This window comes from Heteronotia binoei, chromosome 3 (genome assembly GCF_032191835.1).
Source record: "Heteronotia binoei isolate CCM8104 ecotype False Entrance Well chromosome 3, APGP_CSIRO_Hbin_v1, whole genome shotgun sequence".
Lineage (NCBI taxonomy): Eukaryota > Metazoa > Chordata > Lepidosauria > Squamata > Gekkonidae > Heteronotia > Heteronotia binoei.
In genome coordinates this window covers 88,765,344-88,787,421 of record NC_083225.1, presented here as the reverse complement: position 1 = coordinate 88,787,421, position 22,078 = coordinate 88,765,344, and the positions used below count along the sequence as shown (strand labels likewise).

General features: G+C 48.7%; 1 protein-coding gene across 1 annotated transcript; it reads left to right on the top strand.

Annotated features, from left to right (window-relative positions):
* Window positions 1-3,560: 3,560 nt before the first annotated feature.
* LOC132569024 (uncharacterized protein K02A2.6-like) lies at window positions 3,561-5,873 on the top strand (the record flags this gene model as incomplete). Its single annotated transcript, XM_060235208.1, has 3 exons — window positions 3,561-4,337; window positions 4,422-5,229; window positions 5,854-5,873. Coding segments are annotated over 3 exons (1,605 nt in total), but the record flags the coding sequence as incomplete, so codon positions are not given.
* Between the last annotated feature and the right edge of the window lie 16,205 nt (window positions 5,874-22,078).

Below are 22,078 nucleotides of genomic sequence, written 5' to 3'. Positions count from 1 at the left end.
TGCAAAGTGAGCCCTGCTTTTATTGATTCCCTATTTTTCGAAAAGACAGTATCTGTAAACTGGTTAATAAACATTGACTACTGGTTTTCACACAATGAGATTTCCTTAACTCCTTGACTATGTGAGCTTCTGACATTTCTTTGCCAGAATCACTGTCACTACCCAAACATGTCATTTGCAGAAGTAACAACACACTCCTCTGCTACAGATAGGGCTTAATAGACCCTTTTTCATCAGAGTCTCTCGCTAGGAGTTTTCTGTTCACTCTCCTCCCTAGCACCAACTCCAGCTGGCTAACTGATCTTGTGCTTTGGTGAGATTGGCCTTGACCAGCCCCACTGAAGAGTGATGTATGGCAGACAAGACTCACTGGTTCATGGTCCTCCATGGGGGGACAGAGTACCAGATAGTACAGAAGCCCGTGAAAGGCTATGTCCTCCACAAGGGAGAAGGTTGGCTATCCATGGCAATCTCTTCTTACCAATGAGGAGAATGAGTGCTTCCCTTGCCCTTTTGGGAGGCACTGTCACTCCCTGGGAGCATAACCTCTGGGAGGGTGGCTAACCTTGGGGAGCCTTTTTTGGACATGTCTCCTGCTCTCCCTCTGCTGATCCCTGCTGAGAGGTAGTGGGCCTCTTATCCTCCCAGTGCTCACCAATCCTTCCCCTGGTGGCAACAAATTGGGGTGCACTCTTCCCACGTGCTTGTGAAGAATGGAGGAAGACAGGTGTTGGGTGTCCATGCCCCTGTGGACATGAGCATAGCACACCGACACTCCACCTCATGGGTCATGGGGGAGGGTGCAGAAATGCTTCCACAGGGCCTTATGGGGCCTTATGATTTGAGCAGGTGGGCTAGGCACAACTGCTTTCTGGCACCATGCTTGGAGGTACCAGAGGGAGTGCACTTTGGGCAAGAAGTATGGAGCAGGAGGGAGTTTGGACATGGGAGGAGAAGATGCTTCCCCTCCACCATTAGAGGAGTTCTAGCAACTGCATTGCTAGCACATCTTTTTCCCCTTGGGAAAGCTCCGAAGACAGAGCAGAGGAAGAAGACTCCAAGACCGCTGGTGATGCTCTGCTGGCGCTGGATGTGGGGTGGGGGGTTGCGTTTCATTCCCAGGGTCAGGAGCCTCTGGTTGTCTGTGGGGGGATGGCTTCTCCCCCCCCCCCATGATGAGCACCCCTTCCAGCCCTTGGTGTTCACTGGGCCCCTGTGCTTGGCATGAACAAGGGAACAAGATGCCAATCCAATCCAATTTGATAAACCATCCAGACAACAGATGAGATCACTAGTAGGAGAGGGAGGGAAAATAATATAAAGACACTCGATAGCTATGTTCCTGTGCTCAGAATGAGAGCAGGAAGAGCAGTAGAAGAAGAAGAAGAAGAAGACTGCAGATTTATACCCCGCCCTTCTCCCTGAATCAGAGACTCAGAGCGGCTTACAATCTCCTATATCTTCTCCCCCCACAACAGACACCCTGTGAGGTGGGTGGAGCTAAGAGGGCTCTCACAGCAGCTGCCCTTTCAAGGACAACCTCTGCCAGAGCTATGGCTAACTCAAGGCCATTCCAGCAGGTACAGGTGGAGGAGTGGGGAATCAAACCCGGTTCTCCCAGATAAGAGTCCACGTACTTAACCACTACACCAAACTGGCTCTCAGATCCCTGAGACCCAGATCCCTGGTTTCAGAAAACTCCCAGGCCCCCCACCCCACAGCAGAGAGCAGAGGTGATCACTAATAGGGGAGAGGAGGGAAGGCACAATAGCTAAACTCCTGTGCTGAAAGTCAGAGCCCAGTAGAATCCACTACAACCTAGTCCCAAACACCAGCAACAGAGAGCAAAGCAATCAGCTCTGCTAACCCCATGCTTCCCTTTCAGTTCACCAGCCATCAAAGGAAAGGAAGTGTAGTGTATCAGTAACAACATGCGCCCCGCGCAGAGGCAACTGGGCTGTCCCAGAAGCCTCCAGCGCAGGGCGCGGAATCACCCGCCAATCAGCAGTTGCGGCGGGTAGTTCAACAGGTCAGGATTGGCCTGACCGACCCAGTAGGCTGTACCGGGAATTGTATATAAGCGGGGCCCGGCCCGCGTGCTCTCTCTCTTGCAACGTGCTCCTAATAAACTATGTTGCCCTACTCTCGTCTCCGCTTCGAGTACGTTACACTGGCGACGAAGGTGGGATCTTAGCCTCAGCGGCTACCACGGAGATCTAGGGCAACCACGAGTCCTGACCGCCGCCGCCATGGCCACACAGAACGGAACCACCGGCTACATCGAGACATTCGACCCCGCCAATCCCGAGGGCTGGGAGTCCTACGCGGAGCGGGTCGAGTTCTACCTCAGGGCCAACAAGGTCACCGACGCTGGCACGAAGAGGGACGTTCTCCTGAGCGTCTGCGGGCCAGCCACGTTCGAGATCGCCAAGGGTCTCTCGGCTCCCGTCCGCCTCACGGAGAAGTCCTACGCGGAGATCATCGGACTCCTCACCGGCCATTTCTCGCCACAGGCTTCGCGGGTGGCCCGTCGGTTCCTGTTCCACAGAAGGGACCAGGCAGTGGGGGAATCGGCCGCCGACTACCTGGCGGCCCTCCGCAAGATCGCCGGGAACTGCAACTTCCCCCAGCTGGAAGACACCCTGGCCGACCGATTCACGTGGGGCCTCCGCGACGAGAGGCTCCAGCAGAAGCTCTTCGCCAAGGAAGAGCTCACCCTCCAGAGCGCCTTCAGCAAGGCGGTGGCGTTCGAGAGGACCTCCAGGACCTTCCCCAAGGCCCGGACTGAAGCTGCCCACCACGAGGAGCTGGACCACGACTGCCCAGAGGAGGAAGAAGCCCACCAGCTGCGCCGCCCAGCCGGGCCACCCAGCAGAGCCGCCCAACGCCCCCGAGCGGCCGAACGACCCCCAGCGACGGAGAGGGTCCCGGCCACCAAGTGCGCCAGCTGCGGCGACCCCCACGACAGGCGGGACTGCCGGTACCGGACCTGGGACTGCCGGAGCTGCGGAAAAACGGGCCACATTGCGAGGGCTTGCCGAGCCAAGCCCAACCGCCGGAGGCCGACCACGCATCACGAGTCGGCGGAGTTCCATTCCACGGACTCCACGTCCCTGCAGGTACTGAACTTGCCCCTCTCCACCCCCGAGAAAATCAAAATGGCGGTCCTCATCGAAGGGAACCCCTGCCAAATGGAAGTGGACTCTGGTTCCTCCATCTCCATTATAGCGGAGGAAACCCTGAGGAAGCTGTGTCCCCCCCAGCGGCTGCAACTAAGGCCGGCGAACTTCATACTCCGGGACTTTCAGAAGAATCCGGTGCAAATCGCGGGGTGGGCGCGGGTGCAAGTCGAGCGGGGGTCCTTCTACGGCCCACTGGACATCCTGGTGGTAAAGCGCCAGCTTACCACCCTGCTAGGACTGGCGTGGTTCAAACCCTTGGGGATCCGGTTGGAAGGGGTGGGGCAAACCCTAACACCCAGGGGGTTCGGGGAGATATGCCAAGAGTTCCCTGACGTGTTCGATGGTTCTCTAGGGAGCTACAAAGGGCCGGCCATCTCCCTACCGCTAGACCCCACGGTCAGGCCGATTGGGCTCAAGGCGAGGAGGGTCCCGTTCGCTTTAAAGCCAAAAATAGAGGCCGAACTAGACCGCCTCACAGCCCAGGGAGTCCTGGAGCCCGTGGACTACGCCACCTGGGAGACCCCCATCATAACCCCTATCAAGCCAAACGGGGAGGTGCGGATCTGTGCAGATTATAAATGCACGATAAACAAGGCACTGCAGGATAACCCCTACCCAGTGCCGGTGGTGAGCCACGTTCTGGCTGCCCTAGCGGGGTCCAAGATCTTCGGGAAGCTGGACCTGGCACAGGCCTACCAACAGCTCCCGGTAGATGCTAAGACGGCGGAAGCCCAAACTATAGTGACACACAGGGGGGCCTTCCGGGTGAGGAGGCTTCAATTAGGGGTTAGCATCGCTCCCGGGATCTTCCAGAGTATAATGGACGCTCTCCTGAAAGGGATCCCCGGAGTCCAGCCGTTTTTTGATAACGTGCTAGTCGCCGCCCCGGACCCCGAAGAATTCGGCAACCGCCTAAGAGAGGTACTCCGCCGGTTCCAGGCAGCGGGGCTCAAAGTCAAGAGGGAGAAATGCCTGCTGGGGGTCCCACGGGTGGAGTTCCTGGGGTTCGCCGTAGATGCAGCGGGAATCCACCCTACAGAAGAAAAGACCCGAGCCATTGTGAAAGCGCCAGCCCCCACCTGCAAAGCGGAGCTACAAAGCTTCTTGGGGGTGCTTAACTTTTACCATTCATTTCTCCCCCACAAGGCGGCCCTAGCAGAGCCCCTGCACCGCCTGCTGGACAAAAAAGCCCCTTGGGTTTGGGGCAAACGCCAAGCAGCCGCATTTCAGGCAGTCAAGGATGTTTTGGTGTCTAATGCGGTGCTCCACCATTTTGACGAGGGCCTCCCCGTCATCCTGGCTTGCGATGCGTCGCCATACGGGGTGGGAGCAGTCCTGGGGCACCAACTCCCCGACGGGAGGGAGGTATCGGTCGCATACTACTCCCGCACACTGACACCAGCCGAGCGCAACTACGCGCAAATAGACAAGGAGGCTCTGGCAATCGTGGCAGGGGTCCGCAAGTTCCATGAATACCTGTATGGTCGGAGGTTCACCATAGCTACGGACCACAAGCCCCTCTTAGGTCTGCTGGCCCCCGACCGTCAAACCCCCCAAATACTGTCGCAGCGCGTGTTGAGGTGGAACCAATTCCTCAACTCCTACACTTACACACTGGTACACAGGGCCGGCAAGGCTATGGGTCACGCGGACGCACTCAGCCGCTTGCCGCTTCCGGAAACGGGTCCAGACCCCGCCCCCGCACACCAGGTCATGCTAATGGAGAGCCTCCCGGAGCCGCCCCTACACGCAGCGGAGGTCGCCAAGGCCACCCAGAAACACAAGACACTAGCACGGGTGCTCGACTGGGTGGTGAGGGGCTGGCCGGAGGGGAACATGGGGGAAGAATTCAAGCCATATAAGACCAGGAGGGAGGAACTAGCAGCCCACAAGGGGTGCCTGTTATGGGGAAGTAGGGTGGTGATTCCGCCCCCGCTGCAAAAGCGTGTCCTAGAATCCTTACATGAGACCCATCCCGGCATAGTCCGAATGAAGGCCTTGGCCAGAAGCTACGTCTGGTGGCCGGGGATGGATGGGGAGATAGAGAGCTGGGTCCGACGGTGCCAAACGTGTCAAGAGTCGCGGCCCGAGCCTCCCAGCGCCCCCGCCACTAGGTGGGAGTCAACCCGGAAACCATGGTCGAGACTCCACCTCGATTTCGCGGGGCCATTCCAGGGGCAGATCTTCATGATAATAGTGGACGCCTACACCAAGTGGTTGGAGGTCATCCCCGTAGGGTCCACCTCATCCGCCGCCGCAATCCGAGCGCTGCGCAGGGTCTTATGCACACACGGTATCCCGGACACCATAGTCTCAGACAACGGGACCGCGTTCACGTCTGCAGACTTCCAGGCGTTCCTCCATAGATACCTGATTAGGCACATAAGATCTGCCCCCTTCCACCCAGCCACCAACGGTCAGGCAGAGCGGATGGTCTGCACCACGAAAGAAGCCCTGGGCCGAATTGTGCAGGGTGACTGGGACCACCGATTAGCGGCATTCCTTTTCGACAATAGGGTCACCCCCAACCCGGTCACAGGGGTGAGCCCGGCAGAGCTCCTAATGGGACGCAAGCTGACAACCCGACTGGACAGACTACACCCCGACCGGGCGTCAGACACCCGCGAGAGCCCCGAGGTTCGGGACGCAGTCAGGGGGTTCTTTGCGGGCGACCCAGTTTACGCCCGGAACTATGCAAGGGGGCCTGATTGGGTGGCGGGCCGAGTGCTACAAGTGACGGGGTCCCGCCACTACGATATATCAACCGAGGGGGGGCAGGTATTACGGCGGCACATAGACCAGTTGCGCCGCCGCACGCTACCGGAGGAGCCGGCGGACACAGAAGAGGCGTGGTCCGGGGAGGGGCCAACCGAGAGCCGGCCTGAGGACGAGGCCCCAACGCCCATCACGCCGACGCAGGGAACACCAGAACGGTCCGAGCCCGAAAGACCCGCTGAGCCAGCCCCGCCGCCTCCGGCCACACCACGGGCCGCCGAAGCACCAACCGCGGAAGCAGCGCCTCCCCCACCTGACATCCCTAGACGGTCCACCCGGGAGCGCCGACCTCCCGCGTATCTCAGGGACTATGTTCCTTAACTAGGGGGGGAGGGGTGTAGTGTATCAGTAACAACATGCGCCCCGCGCAGAGGCAACTGGGCTGTCCCAGAAGCCTCCAGCGCAGGGCGCGGAATCACCCGCCAATCAGCAGTTGCGGCGGGTAGTTCAACAGGTCAGGATTGGCCTGACCGACCCAGTAGGCTGTACCGGGAATTGTATATAAGCGGGGCCTGGCCCGCGTGCTCTCTCTCTTGCAACGTGCTCCTAATAAACTATGTTGCCCTACTCTCGTCTCCGCTTCGAGTACGTTACAGGAAGGGAGAGAGCTCAACTTAGTATGTAGCCTCCTGAGCCTATAGACCAGAATGGGAACTTTGTTATTGGCAGCCAGTAGGGTTTGTTAGGCTTTAGAAGGTTCCTGTTGGTGTTTCCAAGGCTGGAGAATTCCACCCCCACCCCCACCCCCACAGTAGCCTTAGTGTTTTGGAAAAAGTTTAATATATCAGCACCAGTCTGTCTCCACTTACAGACCATCATGGACCACCATAGACCATGCAAAAAAAAAATCATGAAAATTTTTGATGGTGGACCCTCCACAAATATTGCTTCATGGACCATACACTGGTTCATGCCCATGCCTAAAAAGCAGCTGCATCCTCCTCTCACTGCTCAACCAGCCTCCAGCCTTTGGTGTCTTTACAGGTGATTATCAATAATTTTCACCTAGTCTACTCTCTGCAGCCATTCTGGGACTTCCATTTCTCCTAGATTCTATGATTCATCTGTAGGAACTGGTTTCTGTAGTATGGTGATATTGTAATTCCAGGAGGATTCCAGGCCCCATCGGGAAGTTAATGGCCCCTCTGTAAATTAATTTGGGGGTAAGATATTTTTGCAGGCAGGGATTAGAAGACTTGTTAAAGTGTATCAAAACACTGACCATTGAAAGTCACTCTGCTACTTTCTGGCATAAGCCTGCCTTTTCCAATTCATTGGAGGGAAGAAAACAGGGAGCAAATGAATTCCTCTTGGAATTCCAAATACTGGGTTCCTTTAAGTGGAATTGAAATATATTCATCTTCAGAATTTCTTACAGTTCTTATTTCCATCTATTCTGTCATCTTTTGCAGAAATAATGGCAATTCCTGTGAAAGGCATTCAACAAAATTCAGTTACATTTTTGGAGGTTGGAAATTTGGCATTTAAAAGCTGCTGATGTTTCATTTCAACAGACAGCTCTTCAGCAACTGTAGTTAAACCTTTCATTATTGAAATACTCAACCCATCCCTTTAATGCAGCCAAACAGGAGGTATTTCAAAGCTACAAGGGGGGGAAACATATTTGTCTTACAGAACGATAGACATATGGCATGAATGTGCATTTTAAAGTGTAAACAGAATGTCATTCTGTGACAGGAAACAGTAATTTATAGCTTGGTCACTCTTCTTTGAATCTATACACAATATACTTCCTTGAAATAAAATTAAACAATGTGCATTCTCCATTTATAATTATTTCTTTCATTTATAAATATTCTCCATTTATAATTATTTCTTGGTTTGCTAGCAACCCTTTGTCCTCTTTTGCCCCTGTGGAGCGTCCAAGGAACAACTCAGGGAAAGGAGGCTCTGAGATCTCTGGTGATGACCTGCTAAGGTAAGGCTCCTGTCAGCTGGCAGGATGGGTTGGATTCCCAGGAATGGGGACCTATTGTACAGGGTGATGGAGGACTTCCCCCCACAACAAGCACCCTATGCACCCACTTTCACTATCATGACACACTGGAGTTGGTTCACAATCAGGAGGGTGGGAGGGTATAAAATGTGGGTGCGCAGCTGAGGACCCCACTAGCTAACCCTCTCTGCTCAACATGAGCAGAGAAATGGGTGATTCAGAATCCTGAGTCCACCAACAGTCTCATATCCCAGCAGGGGAGAGGAATCAAAAGCAAAATATGGGCCCTCAGTTGAGGAACTCACTAACTAAGCCACTCTGTTCAGTGTGAGCAGAGAGATGGGGTGGCTTAGTGCCCCGAGTCTACCTAATACCAAAATCCCAATAGAGGAGAGGAGTTCCCAATTGTGAATGAATCTGCTCTGCTAATTCACTTTTAAGAAGTTTCCTGCCTGTCTTTGTAACTGCAAAAAGCCAAGAGAAAAGAGGATGCAGCCTAGAGTATATATATAGTTTTCTGATCCCATAGAGCAGAGTGAGAACTGTTATTGGCAGCCAGCAGTGCCTGTTAAGCTCTGAAGGGATATTGCTGTGTCCAAGGCTGGAGAATTCTGCCCTCCTCTGTTGCCTCAGAGTTTTGTAAACAGTTTAATTGAAGGAAAGGAAAGGTCCCCTGTGCAAGCACCAGTCATTTCCGACTCTGGGGTGACATTGCTTTCACAACGTTTTCATGGCAGACTTTTTAAGGGGTGGCTTGCCATTGCCCAGTCTTTTACACTTTCCCCCCAGCAAGCTGGGTACTCATTTTACCGACCTCGGAAGGATGGAAGGCTGAGTCAACCTTGGGCCAGCTACCTGAATCCAGCTTCCACTGGAATCGAACTCAGGTCGTGAGCAGAGAGTGCAGTACTGCTGTTTTACCACTCTGCACCACAGAGCCGCTAGGTTAATTGAAGGGAGACGGTATATCTGAGAAAATGTAGTCATTCACAGACTGCCACGAACAGCACCAAAGTTCATGAAATGTTTGTGCAGGTCACCCCTCCACAAACATTGTTTTGTGAACCATGAACCAGCCAAAATTCATGACAAACTTTAGTTTGTGAGCCAGATCATGTCCATTCCTAGTTTTGACCACAGAATGGAGCAATACTGCAAGTAGCAGTGGAGCTATACTCCATTCCTTACTAAAAATATGGAAAGAATTCTTTGCTGGGGAGATGACTGCAACCTTTTGTTTGCCTTTTATTTTGATAGATTCCTTTGGGATTTTGGTGTCTTAAGGCCTCCTTTACCACAGATATAAAGCATTTTAGGAAGCACATGTTCCAAACTGGCCCAGCCAATGAATCAATGACTTGGAAGGAATTGTTCAAATCAAGTCTCCATTATATACAGGTCTTTGTGTGTTATGAGCCTAATTTGTAGTTTACGCAATGCTTTCTAAGCATGGTAAGGAGGAACATAAGAGAAGCCATGTTAGATCAGGCCAATGGCCCATCCAGTCCAACATTCTGTGTCACACAGCGGCCAAATATATATATATATATACACACACACACACATACACACTGTGGCTAATAGCCACTGATGGACCTCTGCTCCATATTTTTATCTAACCCCCTCTTAAGGTGGCCATGCTTGTGGCCGCCACCACCTCCTGTGGCAGTGAATTCCACATGTTAATCACCCTTTGGGTGAAGAAGTACTTCCTTTTATCCGTTTTAACCTGTCTGCTCAGCAATTTCATCGAATGCCCACGAGTTCTCGTATTGTGAGAAAGGGAGAAAAGTACTTCTTTCTCTACTTTCTCCATCCCATGCATGATCTTGTAAACCTCTATCATGTCACCCCTCAGTCGATGTTTCTCCAAGCTAAAGAGCCCTAAGCGTTTCAACCTTTCTTCATAAGGAAGGTGTTCCAGCCCTTTAATCATTCTAGTTGCCCTTTTCTGAACTTTCTCCAATGCTATAATATCCTTTTTGAGGTGCGGCGACCAGAACTACACACAGTACTCCAAATGAGACCGCACCATCGATTTATACAGGGGCATTATGATACTGGCTGATTTGTTTTCAATTCCCTTCCTAATAATTCCCAGCATGGTGTTGGCCTTTTTTATTGCAAACGCACACTGCCTTGACATTTTCAGTGAATTATCTACCACGACCCCAAGATCTCTCTCTTGGTCAGTCTCTGCCAGTTCACAGCCCATCAACTTGTATTTGTAGCTGGGATTCTTGGCCCCAATGTGCATTACTTTGCACTTGGCCACATTGAACCACATCTGCCACGTTGACGCCCACTCACCCAGCCTCAACAGATCCTCTCTGGTTCTCACCACCCTGAACAATTTAGTGTCATCCGCAAATTTGGCCACTTCACTGCTCACTCCCAACTCTAAATCATTTATGAACAAGTTAAAGAGCATGGGACGCAGTACCGAGCCCTGCGGCACCCCACTGCTTACCGTCCTCCACTGCGAAGACTGCCCATTTATACTCACTCTCTGCTTCCTATTACTCAGCCAGTTTTTGATCCACAAGAGGACCTGTCCTTTTACTCCATGACTCTCAAGCTTTCTAAGGAGCCTTTGATGAGGAACTTTATCAAAAGCTTTCTGGAAGTCAAGGTAAACAACATCTATCGGGTCTCCTTTGTCCACAAGTTTGTTTACCCCCTCAAAGAAATGTAACAGGTTAGTGAGGCAAGATCTTCCCTTACAGAACCCATGCTGAGTCTTCCTCAATAACCTGTGTTCATCAATGTGCCTACTCATTCTGCCCTTGATAATGGTTTCTACCAACTTTCCCGGTATTGAAGTCAGACTGACTGGCCTGTAATTTCCTGGATCTCCTCTGGAACCCTTTTTAAAGATGGGGGTGACATTTGCTACCTTCCAGTCCTCAGGAACAGAGGCAGATTTCAATGAAAGATTACAGATTTTTGTTAGAAGATCCACAAGTTCAACTTTGAGTTCTTTCAGAACTCTCGGATGTATGCCATCCGGACCTGGTGACTTATTAGTTTTTAATTTGTCTATCAGTTGTAGGACCTCCTCTTTTGTCACCTCAATCTGACTCAGGTCTTTCAACACCCCTTCCAATATTAGTGGTTCTGGGGCGGGCAAACACTTCTCATCTTCCATGGTGAAGACGGAGGCAAAAAATGCATTCAGCTTCTCAGCCATTTCCCCATCCTCCTTCAGTAATCCTTTTACCCCATGGTCATCCAAGGGCCCCACTGCTTCCCTGGCTGGTTTCCTACTTCTAATATATTTGAAGAAATTTTTATTGTTGGTCTTTATGTTTTTTGCAATATGCTCCTCATAGTCCCTTTTTGCCTGCCTGATCACAGTCTTGCATTTGATTTGTCACTGCCTGTGTTCCCTTTTATTAATCTCACTTGGACTGGTTTTCCACCGCTTAAAGGAGTCCTTCTTACCTTTTACAGCTTCCATTACTTTGTTTGTTAACCATGCTGGCCTCTTCTTATACCTGTTTGTGCCTTTCCTAACTTGTGGTATGTATTTTATCTGAGCTTCTAGGATTATAGTTTTAAATAGTCTCCAAGCTTCCCCAAGGGTTTTGACCATATTTACCTTTCCTTTCAGTTTCCTCCTCACATGCCTCCTCATCTCAGAGAATTTACCCCTTTTAAAGTTAAATGTGGTTGTGGCGGTCTTTTTGGGCAACTCCCTATTTATACAAACGGTGAAATCAATAACATTATGGTCACTGTTCCCAAGCGGCGCAATCACTTTTACGTCTCTCACTAAGTCTTGGGCATTACTTAGGACCAGATCCAGGATCGCCCCACCTCTGGTAGGTTCTGAGACCATCTGCTCCATAGCACAGTCATTGAGAGCATCAAGAAACTCAATCTCTTTCTCTCGACCAGAACACATATCGACCCAATCAATCTGCGGGTAGTTAAAATCACCTATTACGACACAGTTTTTATGTTTAGCCGCTATCTTTAATCCTTCCATCATATTATAATCATCCTCTCTCTTTTGATTTGGTGGGCGATAACAAACTCCCATAGTTAAATTTCCTTTTGGGCCCTCTATTTCAACCCAAAGCATTTCTAAAAGGGAATCTAATTCTCTGACCTCAGTCTTACTGGACCGTATATCCTCTCTGACATACAGAGCCACCCCACCTCCAACCCTTCCCTCCCTATCCTTCCAATATAACTTATATCCAGGAATCACCGTGTCCCACTGATTCTCCTCATTCCACCAAGTTTCTGAAATTCCCACAATGTCTATGTTTTCTCCCAACACTAAACATTCCAATTCACCAATTTTACTTCGGACACTTCTAGCATTTGCATACAAACATTTATAATTTCCCAGGCAAGCTAGGCCCGCCACCTCTGTCCTGCCACCTCGAGACTCTGGCAGACAGTCCATACTGTTTGTCACCATCACAGTGGACATACATGTCCATTCCCTTTACTGTTGTATGGAGATCTGGGGCTGGGTGAGTGTGTGGACTGGCCACTAGTCTTGTGTGGTCTTTATCAAATCACTTCATCATTTTGACTGGTGAAGTTATGGATTACTGAACCACTAATAGCCATATTTGCACTGGAACTGGCATTTTTGAATTGCCATCATCAGATGTGATATTGTCTCTTCCAACTCTATATGCAGAAGACACAACCCAATGCATCCACCACATTCAGTATTTCTCTATATACAAAAGGCAAGCCATGTTGGCAATGACTCACCTCACCTTTCATTGGCTGAGCTGCGTGTTGCTCAATCTTGACAGAGAGCAACCCCACCCTCCAGTCCCAGGACAGCCAAGGATTGGGCCACCGGAGAAGCTGCCTTTGTATCCTATTGGTCTGTCCTGTCAGGTCGTCCATTCTTACACTGCACTAACTTTTACCTTAGTGGCTGTTGCTAGACAACGATGGTATTTCAAGCTTGCTTCTATCAGTAAAATGTTGGGGGAGGCCCTTTTCTGGCCCATTTTGGCCTTTGAGAGAGAACTCATTGGAGCCAGTCCTGACTAGGGTTGCCAGCTCCAGGTTGGGAAATTCCTGGAGATTTTGTGGTGGAGTCTATGGAAGCCAGAGTTTGGGGAGAGGAGAGGCCTCAGTTGAATATAATGCCATAGAGTCCACCCTCCAAAGCAGGAAAAAGAGATCTGTTGTCTGGAGTTAAAGCCCCTCCTGGAGGTTGGCTACCCTAGGCCTGGCATCTCCCTCTGAGTGACTTGATACCACCTAACTGGGATGATTTAACTAGGCCTAGCTGTTTGCTACTGTACAGCAGCAGCCCCCCTATAACAGCCAGTGTGGCATAGCAGTTATCGATTCAAAGCAGGGTCTGCCAGACCCAGGTTGTTGCTGTGGAAGCTGAGTGGGTGATTTTGGACCACTCACAGACTTTCAGCCTAACCTACTTTCACAAGGTTGTTGTGCAGATCAAAAGTGGAAGAGGAGAATGATGTAAGTTGCTTTGGTCCCCACTGTGGTAAAAGACTGTCCTTTTCCTTGGTAGAGGCTGCAGGGAGGGGGAGAAGATGGAAAGCTGAAATCAGAGGGGCAGACAAAGGTTGATGGTTGGCTGAGAAGGAGATGGGGTTGCCAAGTCCTGCATAGGAAATTCCTGGAAAATTGGGGGTTGGAGCCTGAAGTGTGTGTGGTTTGAGGAGGGGTGGGACCTCAGACAGGTACAATGCCATAGACTCCATCCTCCAAATCAGCCAATTCTTCCCAGGGAACCATTGTTGCCAGTCTTCAGGTGTGACACAACAAAAAATACAAGCTAGTGACCAATTTACTAAGAAATATATAGAAACCAGTCCAAATGTCCAAAACATGTACATTCAAGTCCCAAAGTAGTGTGGTGACAAGCCAATCAATTAAGTACTTGTTTCTTTCCAGTCTTCATCAGACCTGGGACCAATATTGATTCAATTATATAGATTCTTTACATAATTTTTTAAAAAGGGGACGCAGAGCATCTCCAACAGCAATTTCACATCAGCTACAGCTCAGTATGAGGCTTCTTAGTTTCTATATATTTCTTAGTAAATTGGTCACTAGCTTGTATTTTTTGTTGTGTTGTCCATTATAGTGACCTCTCTCAGATTGTATTCTATTCAGTCTCCAGGTGAGGGCTGGAGATCACTCAGAATTACAACTGGTCTCCAGATGGCAGAGACCTTTGCAGGCTTTGCAGGGTGGATTCTGTGTCATTATACCCTACTGAGGTTGCTTCCCTCCTGCTTGCAAAACCCTGGCAGTTCAGTAACTTACACCAATCATGTGAAAGGGTTAAGTTTATTACTGACAGACCTGGAGGCAAAACAAGGTTTTGCTAAGACTGAAACTCTAGGCAATATGGCTCCAATATATAGGTACCTCAGAACCATTACATATTCAATAAAAACCGGGAAAGCTTGGCGGGGATCTTTGGCAGGAGATTGCCCCCCGCTGTCAAGCATCAGTATTTCGAATAACCAAGCTTTGTTTAATTCAAAGACTTGTTTTATTGATAATCCAATACTTGCTCCAAGGAACAATACTTTGGAAGTGATACATAGTTTCACACGGCATGGAATCTTAAAGGCTACTTCAAAGGCACAATAGTAGATAGCTTCAAAGCAAAACATACAGATGTGAATTGCGGAGAAGGTTCAAAGGGCACTATCAACTATCCATTTGGTCACTACAACATCTCCTAGTTCCCACATATTCTTTGCTTACTGCTAAGACATATGGATGGGAACTGGTGGGAGAGGCAATCTACTTACAAAGACAAGGTTACTTGCATATTCTGAATCCTTTAGAAGTACTAGGTAAGGGGGGGGGAAGCTTTGAAGAGCAGTCTTATGCAGAAAGGAGTAGAGAAAAAGAGAGTTTAATAATACATATTGATTCAATAACCAGAAATATCAATGCCCGGGGAATGCAGGTGGTTATCAAACTTGCTTTAGCAAGGACCTTGAGGTGGTGCCTCAAGCCGGCAGAGTGTCTTCTATAATATGTTACAAAGATAACAGCAAGCAAAGCATGGGGGAAGCAAGCAACAGAAACAGCACCAGGTTTTACATCATGGTCAGAATACAGAAAATGGCCATAACACAATCATGCCAGGCCAAAAAAGATCACACCACAAGCACACACTGATGTTAAAAGCTGCAAGGCCGAATATGACAGGAAAAGGCTACAACAATGCAAGGCAGAAGTAAGGACTGCTGAACTTCAGCATCTGCGTGATCGTCATCATACTCTGATGCCGCAGCAAATTGACACTGAGTGCCTAAGACCTCTTTCTAGAGCTTGTTTTATTTATTTTCACAACAGGCCTAATTCCTAGTGTCAAAATATCCAGTGAAAGTCAATGTATGCACTCACAGCTTCAGTTTTAAAAAGTTCTTTTGAAGTGCCTGGCATGTACATAGCCTTAATAAATAAATGCATGCAGGGATCATTGTTTTAAAGATCTGAGTAGACATGGCAGAGGTATATTGTGATGTTGTCCAGTAGGGATTCACAGAGTTTACTGCTGTTATGTGGCTGAAATAATGAACCCTGACCACCACACTGGTGGCCCTCTGCTGTTGTTCTATGGGGATGGGGGAGGGGTAATACAGTGGCAGCAAGTCACCTCATCTGGTGGTTACTTTTAATTGAACAGTTGTTTCCATTATATTTCAAATGTTGTTCCTTTGTTCTTGAAGCCCTACCTATTGAGAATTTTGTGTTGGTTATTTTTAGGATTCTATTTAGCTGTTTTTACGTTTTGAGTTTCTTTGACCACATCTCTGGAGAAATAACATAATTTGTTCTTCTAAATAACTTGAATGGAAATTTCCTTATTTTGTGGAAGCAAATGGACGCCTCTTGTTTTCTTCAGAAGTAAATTGTATTGAGGAAAACATGAGGAGTTAATTTGGGGGATCTAACACAGAAATGAGTTTGAAGGTATGCATTTTGGGAAGGGGGAATCTGATGCAAAATGCATTTAGGGTAAAATTCATTGTTGGAAGGAGGCATTATTTCAGGGGATGAATCTTTACGGAGATCAAATATTTTTGAGTCCAGGTGGGGCAGAGAACTGTTTTTGTTGGGGAGCAAATACTTAAGATTTTTGCTGATTTAGATAAGGTTCCACATATGCCAGCATTCTTCATCCAAAAGCAGCCTATTCAGATTCAACTGGCACCAATATGGCATCATAGAGGTGCCAAATCAACTCCATCTTGGTGTTTATATACTAAGACACATGTAGAGGACAACAGCTTTCTGAAAGTGTGTGTTTATGCTGGTTTTATCATTTCTGTTGTGTATAGGATATTTATTGTTTTTTATAGGAACACCAACAGTTAGCTAGGCTGCATGTCCTTAAAGTAGAAAAAGCAGGAGAGAAGTCTCTTGAATTAATTGAAGTCATGTGTCTCTAGAAGTTCATGGGCAGAAGTATAATAAATCTGAAAGCTTTCTCCTGGTTTTTGCCTTTCATGTTGCCTCTTCTGTTGATAATACTGCTTCTGAGCTTAGAGATTCCATTCAGCCGTCACAGCTAATGGCTGCTGATAAAAGTATCCTCTATGAATTCATCACATTGTTCTTAAAAGGCAATCTCATTAATCTGAGATGCCTAAATTCGCTTTTCCTTTTCTTTTGCAAAGCAGAGAAGTTTGGTGGGTGTGAAGAACAATTCAGAGCATGGCATAGCATAGTACAACAAATATGGAATCTATAGAATGAAGATAGTTTTGATATTCAAAGCTCAGCCCCCCCCAAAAAAAAATTCCTTGAAATTTGTGTTTGGCCTTGGGCAAGTCTCTTGTCTCCATCTAGTCCAGAATCTTTTTCCAACTGCAGTTATTGAAAAGCCTCTGGGGAGCTCATGCACTGGGCATGGAGGAAACATTGGCTGCTTACAAACCGGCACTTTGGGCCGACACCTCTGAAATAGACCCAAAAAATCCCTGCAGAGAGCAACATCTGCCACCCGCCCCTGTCCTGTACTCACCCATCCTCCAGGCCAGTCTTCCCAGCTCAAAAAGCTACCACTTCTGAAGTGGTAGCAAATTTCTGAGCTAACAGCCAGTTGCCCTGGCCACATCTGGAAGTGAAAAGATGGAAGTGAGGCAGCTTGGCGTGTGAAACCTCCAAGCCGCCCAAAGTTGCTTCCACTTCCCCCCCCCCCCCGCCAAAAAAAAAACCTGCCTGGAGCACTGGAGCACATGAGCACCTGACGTATTGGGGAGGGGAGAGCACAGCCCCCCCTTCAGGTTGAAGTGGTTGAATTGAGCCCCCCCCCCCCCATGGCTTGAGGGCTGTGGGAGTTCTTCCCCAGCTCCCCAGTCTCCACCTCCCTCCCATCCCTGCCGTTTCAATGCCCAGGAACGGGTGGTGGAGCAGCCGGGACTTCCAGGGCATGTAAACCTACACCCGCCGATGGGCAGGGAAACTGGCTTTGGAGGCTGGGGGCTCCTATGATAGACCTCTGATGTGATCAAGATCATCATGGGGTGAGAGGGGGCAGTAGCAGCGGGAAGGATGAGCCAAGGACAGAGGGACCATGGCCACTGCTGCCGTCACCTCCTCCCCCTTTCCGTCCCATGTGATCCAGGATAGGAGGGGGGGAGGAGGCGACGGCAGCAGTGGCCGTGGTTGCTCTGTCCATGGCTCGTCCTTCCCACTGCTGCTGCCCCCTCTCACCCTGTGCTGATCGTGATCACACCAGAGGGCTGTCATAGGAGCCCCCAACCTCCAGAGCCAGTTTCCCTGCTGATCAGCTGATCCGCAGGGTGAGGTTTTACATGCTGAAAAGCCTTGGCTGCTCCACCACCCCTTCCCGGGTATTGAAATGGCAGGGATGGGAGGGAGGTGGAGGCTGGGAAGCACAGCCCTCAGCCAGCTTCAGGGGGAGGAGTTGGGGGGAGCTTGAGTCCCCCCTCAAACATCCCAAGGCCCCCTGACTCCCCAAATCCTGCCTATTGCCCTGCTAGCTTTTTAGGCACTCCCTGTCTGATTGTGCCAAGTTGCCTTGGGGACGGGATGGGGCCACCTCCTACCGGAATGTGTGGAGGCTTCGGGACGGCTCTTTTTGAGCCATCTCAATTTGGGACGTCTCCCAGCCACCCCAAATGCCCATCTGTGAGCAGTCATTGTTTCCCATTTTGACCCCAGCATCTGTTACTCAGAGGTACATTGTTGCTGAACATGGTGGTTCCATTTAACTATCAAGGCTGATAAGAGGAACTTCCATACATGGAGCTTGGGTCAAGTTTTAGATAGGTGGAGCTAATGGTTCTGTTTAACTATTAAGGCTGATAAGAGGAACTTCCAAACATGGAGCTTGGGTCAAGTCTTAGATAGGTGGAGCTAGTGTGATAGCAGTGGCTTGGAAAGATGGCTAGAACTTATAGCACAACCTGTTTTGGGAAAGCACCAGCCTCTATTCAGCATGCTAAAAGGCCCCTCACTTCTGTTTGTATTTGGATCCTAATCCATGCGACTCAATTGATAGCAATTTCCTCATCCAACCTTCTAGCTGATGTGATAATCTTTATAAATGTTTTACACATTTTAATTTACATAAACTGTTACAATTTAAAGAAGTAACAAATCTTTAAAGTATAATCATTTGAAAAGAGTTTAGGCAATGCTCTGGAGGTAACTGGTGAGAATATACATTTTGAGCACTTCTCAAAATGGAATGTATCAGCTACTAATAAAACAAAACAGGCTACCAACGTAAATGCTTTCTGACACTTTGCTTCCATCTAGAAGTGTTGAGTCTCATTTGTATCTTTATCTTGCTTTTGAACATACTTTTTGTACCTGGCCAAGTCCTTGGTGAGATATATTTTCAAAGAGTTTTAGGGAGATTGATCTGGTCAGCCCTATTAATATCAGGAAAAATCATACAGCTAAGCTCAGACTGGTTAGGAGCATTTGAAAAATCAGAGTGCTTAATGGAAATCCTGACAGATTCTTAAATATAGCAACACAAATGCAAGCTTGGAAGATATTAGCTACTGGGAAAAGTAAAGAAAAACATTGCCTATAATTGTGTTGGAAGAACATTTTTATTCCTAAACCTGCCTGTGCCTGCTGGTTACCAAATAACTCACTCTTTCAAGAAGCCTTTTTCAAAACACACACATACTGGCTCTTTGACAAAGACAAAAGAACTGTGTTACTATGGCAACAGAAAAGCATCTGTGATAACCCAGAGATTTTGGATTATAATGTACATGCAACCCTGTTAATGAGTCCCATAAAACTATTCCCAGCCAGTGATATATGAGATCACGTGAAAACTCTGAATTAAATATAAAGAGCTCCAAACTCACCTAGAGCACAGATGTTTGCAATGTAATCCTATATCATATTACACTACACTGTGCTTCTGAAGCATAGCTTTGAGTCAGATAAATCAACTGGCTTTGTGCATTTTAATTAATGGAAACCCACCAGAATCATGTGGGTAGCTGTTATATAGTTGCTTTACTCTGAGGGAACTGTAATGTGGAAATATCCCTCTCCAGGAGCAGTTTTAGCCACAGGGCACCTAGGGTAGCTGCCATGGGGGGGGGGGGGCAATTGCCCATTGTCAGACTCTGGAAAGTTTTACTGTTATGATATGATGCTAATGTTATAATGTGATGCTTAGCTTAAACTGCTCTGAGCTGCTTGACCTAACCTACTCCATTTTCTAGCATATGCTACTAGCCCTAATGTAGAAACCTTGCATATCAAGGCCAAGTCGGGATCGAAAGTTGAGCCTAAGAAAGCAACGGCCCGGGGGGGGGCTTCCAAGCCAACCCAGGGTCGGAAGTGCTTCCAATGTGGTGACCCGGAGCATCTGGCCGCCAACTGCCCAGAAAAACCCCGGGGCCCCCCTTCGAGTCCAAAGAAGACGTCGAAGAAGACGCCGGGGTAGCCCAAAGAACCCAGTCGGGGCAATGTCGCCACATCCATGCACTTAACGAGGATTCTATAATTACCGAGGACTCGGGAGAAGAATTGTGGGAGCTGGAGCCGGCAGTAAACAAGAGCGACCTGCACTGAAAGGTGCCAGATGGCAGGTCGTGGATTTGATGGCACCGCTATGGGTGAGGATAACAGGAGCCCTATTATTTGTGCCAGTGACTTTGTTGAACCCAAACCTGAAGTGGTTTATGCACGCCCGAGCCTTTGTCGACTCAGGTTGCACCCGTGAAATCATCACCCCAAGGCTAGTAGACGCCCTAGGGCTGGCTAGGACCCCTCTTCCCCACCCTATCCAGTTCGAGCAGATGGATGGGACTGCCATGAGAGGGGAACCTTGCACCAAAGAAACCCAAGGGTTACTGGTGGGAATAAAAGAACATTGGGAGGTAGAGATTTGCACAGACTTTTGCGGGATAAATGGGATTTCAATGTCTAACACCTATCCCATCCGTTGATCAAAGACTTGTTAAGCACAGTGTTGGAGGGGTCCGTGTTCATGAAACTAGACCTGAGGGATGCTTACTTTCAAGTCAGGATCAAAGAGGGGGACTGGGATTACAAATGGAAAAATTTCCAAAAGAAGATAGAACTTTAATCTGGTACTTTCTCTCAGCTGCTAGGACATTGTATGCGCAGTTGTGGAAGCAAGAAAAAATACCAGAGAAATGGGATTGGATTATAAAAGTCATGTCATGGAGTGAGATGGACAAATTAACAAGAATAGTAAGAGACTATGATTTAGAAGTTTTTAAGATGGAGTGGAAGAAGTTCAGAAGATACGTAGAAAAAGAGTGGAAAATAAGAGGACATTGGACCATCTTTGATAATGATTAAGTTTTTTTAAAACAAGAATATAACTTTTGGTTTTTTAATAGTTAAGGGTACCTTTAATATTTGTTTTTCTTTAAGTAAATAACACTGGTGGGGTCAAGTAATGGGGGGAGGGGTGGGGGAAAAGTAAGATATGGGGTAGTTAAATCTTTCCTTTTTTAAGTTGTAAGATATAGATATAGATTTGCTACCATATGTTACCAATAAAATTGTTTTAAACCCAGGATCAAAGAGGGGGACGAATGGAAAACGGCGTTCAACACGCCCATGGGACAGTTCGAGTATCTTGTAATGCCATTCAGTTTACAAGGGGTCCCCGGGGTCTTTATGAACTTTATAAATGAAGTACTCAGAGAATATCTGTACAAGAGGGGGGGTGTACCTGGATGACATCATTATCTATTAGAAAGATCTAGCCTCCCATGTGCCGTTAGAAAAGTGCTCTCCACCCTGTACCAGCACAAACTGTATGCCAAACTGTCTAAATGTGAGTTCCACCAAATGGAACTAGACTACTTGGGGTTTTGTGTGTCCAGAAAGGGATTAGCGATGGACCCAGCCAAAATAAAGGCGGTGCTAGACTGGGAACCCCTGAGGACACGAAACAACTCCAATCCTTCCTCGGGTTCACCAATTTCTATAGGGGGTTCATCCAGGGGTTCACCCAAGTAATGCTGCCCCTGACCGATTTGCTGAAAACAAAGGGGAAGGGGCCGGAAGCCCAGAAACCAGGGGCCAAGCTGCCATGGATGCCTAGGTGCCAAGCGGCTTTCGATGAACTTAAGAGACTATTCACTAGTGAGCCGGTGCTAGCCCACCCCGATGAACTAAAGCCCTTCGTGGTCCAATGCGATGACTCCGATGTAGCCGTCAGAGCCATATTAATGCAGAAAGACGAGGAGGGGAGGTTGAGACCTTGCGCCTATATCTCCCGCAAGTTTTCTCATGAGCAGCACAACTGGTCAGTCTGGGAAAAGGAGGCATTCGCAGTAATGTACGCTTTAAAGACTTGGAGGTCCTGGTTAGAAGGGGCGAGAGTGCCATTTGAGATATGGACCAGCCATAAAAATCTAGAAGCGCTCACGGGCCAGAGGAAATTAACAGCTAAGCAAATTCGGTGGGCAGGATTTTTCACGAAGTTTGATTTCATCCTCTGGCACATTCCGAGCTCGAAGAATTTTTTAGCCGACGCTCTCTCATGCTTGCCACAACATGAGAGTCAGAGGGAGGAGGTTATAGACTCTATCATCCCCCCTTTGACAATAGCCGGTGGAGTGACCACCCGCTCCGGGGAAAAAACAGGGCAGTTGGAACCGTGGGGGGGCAGCCGCCTAATAGAAGAAACTGAAAAAGAGGG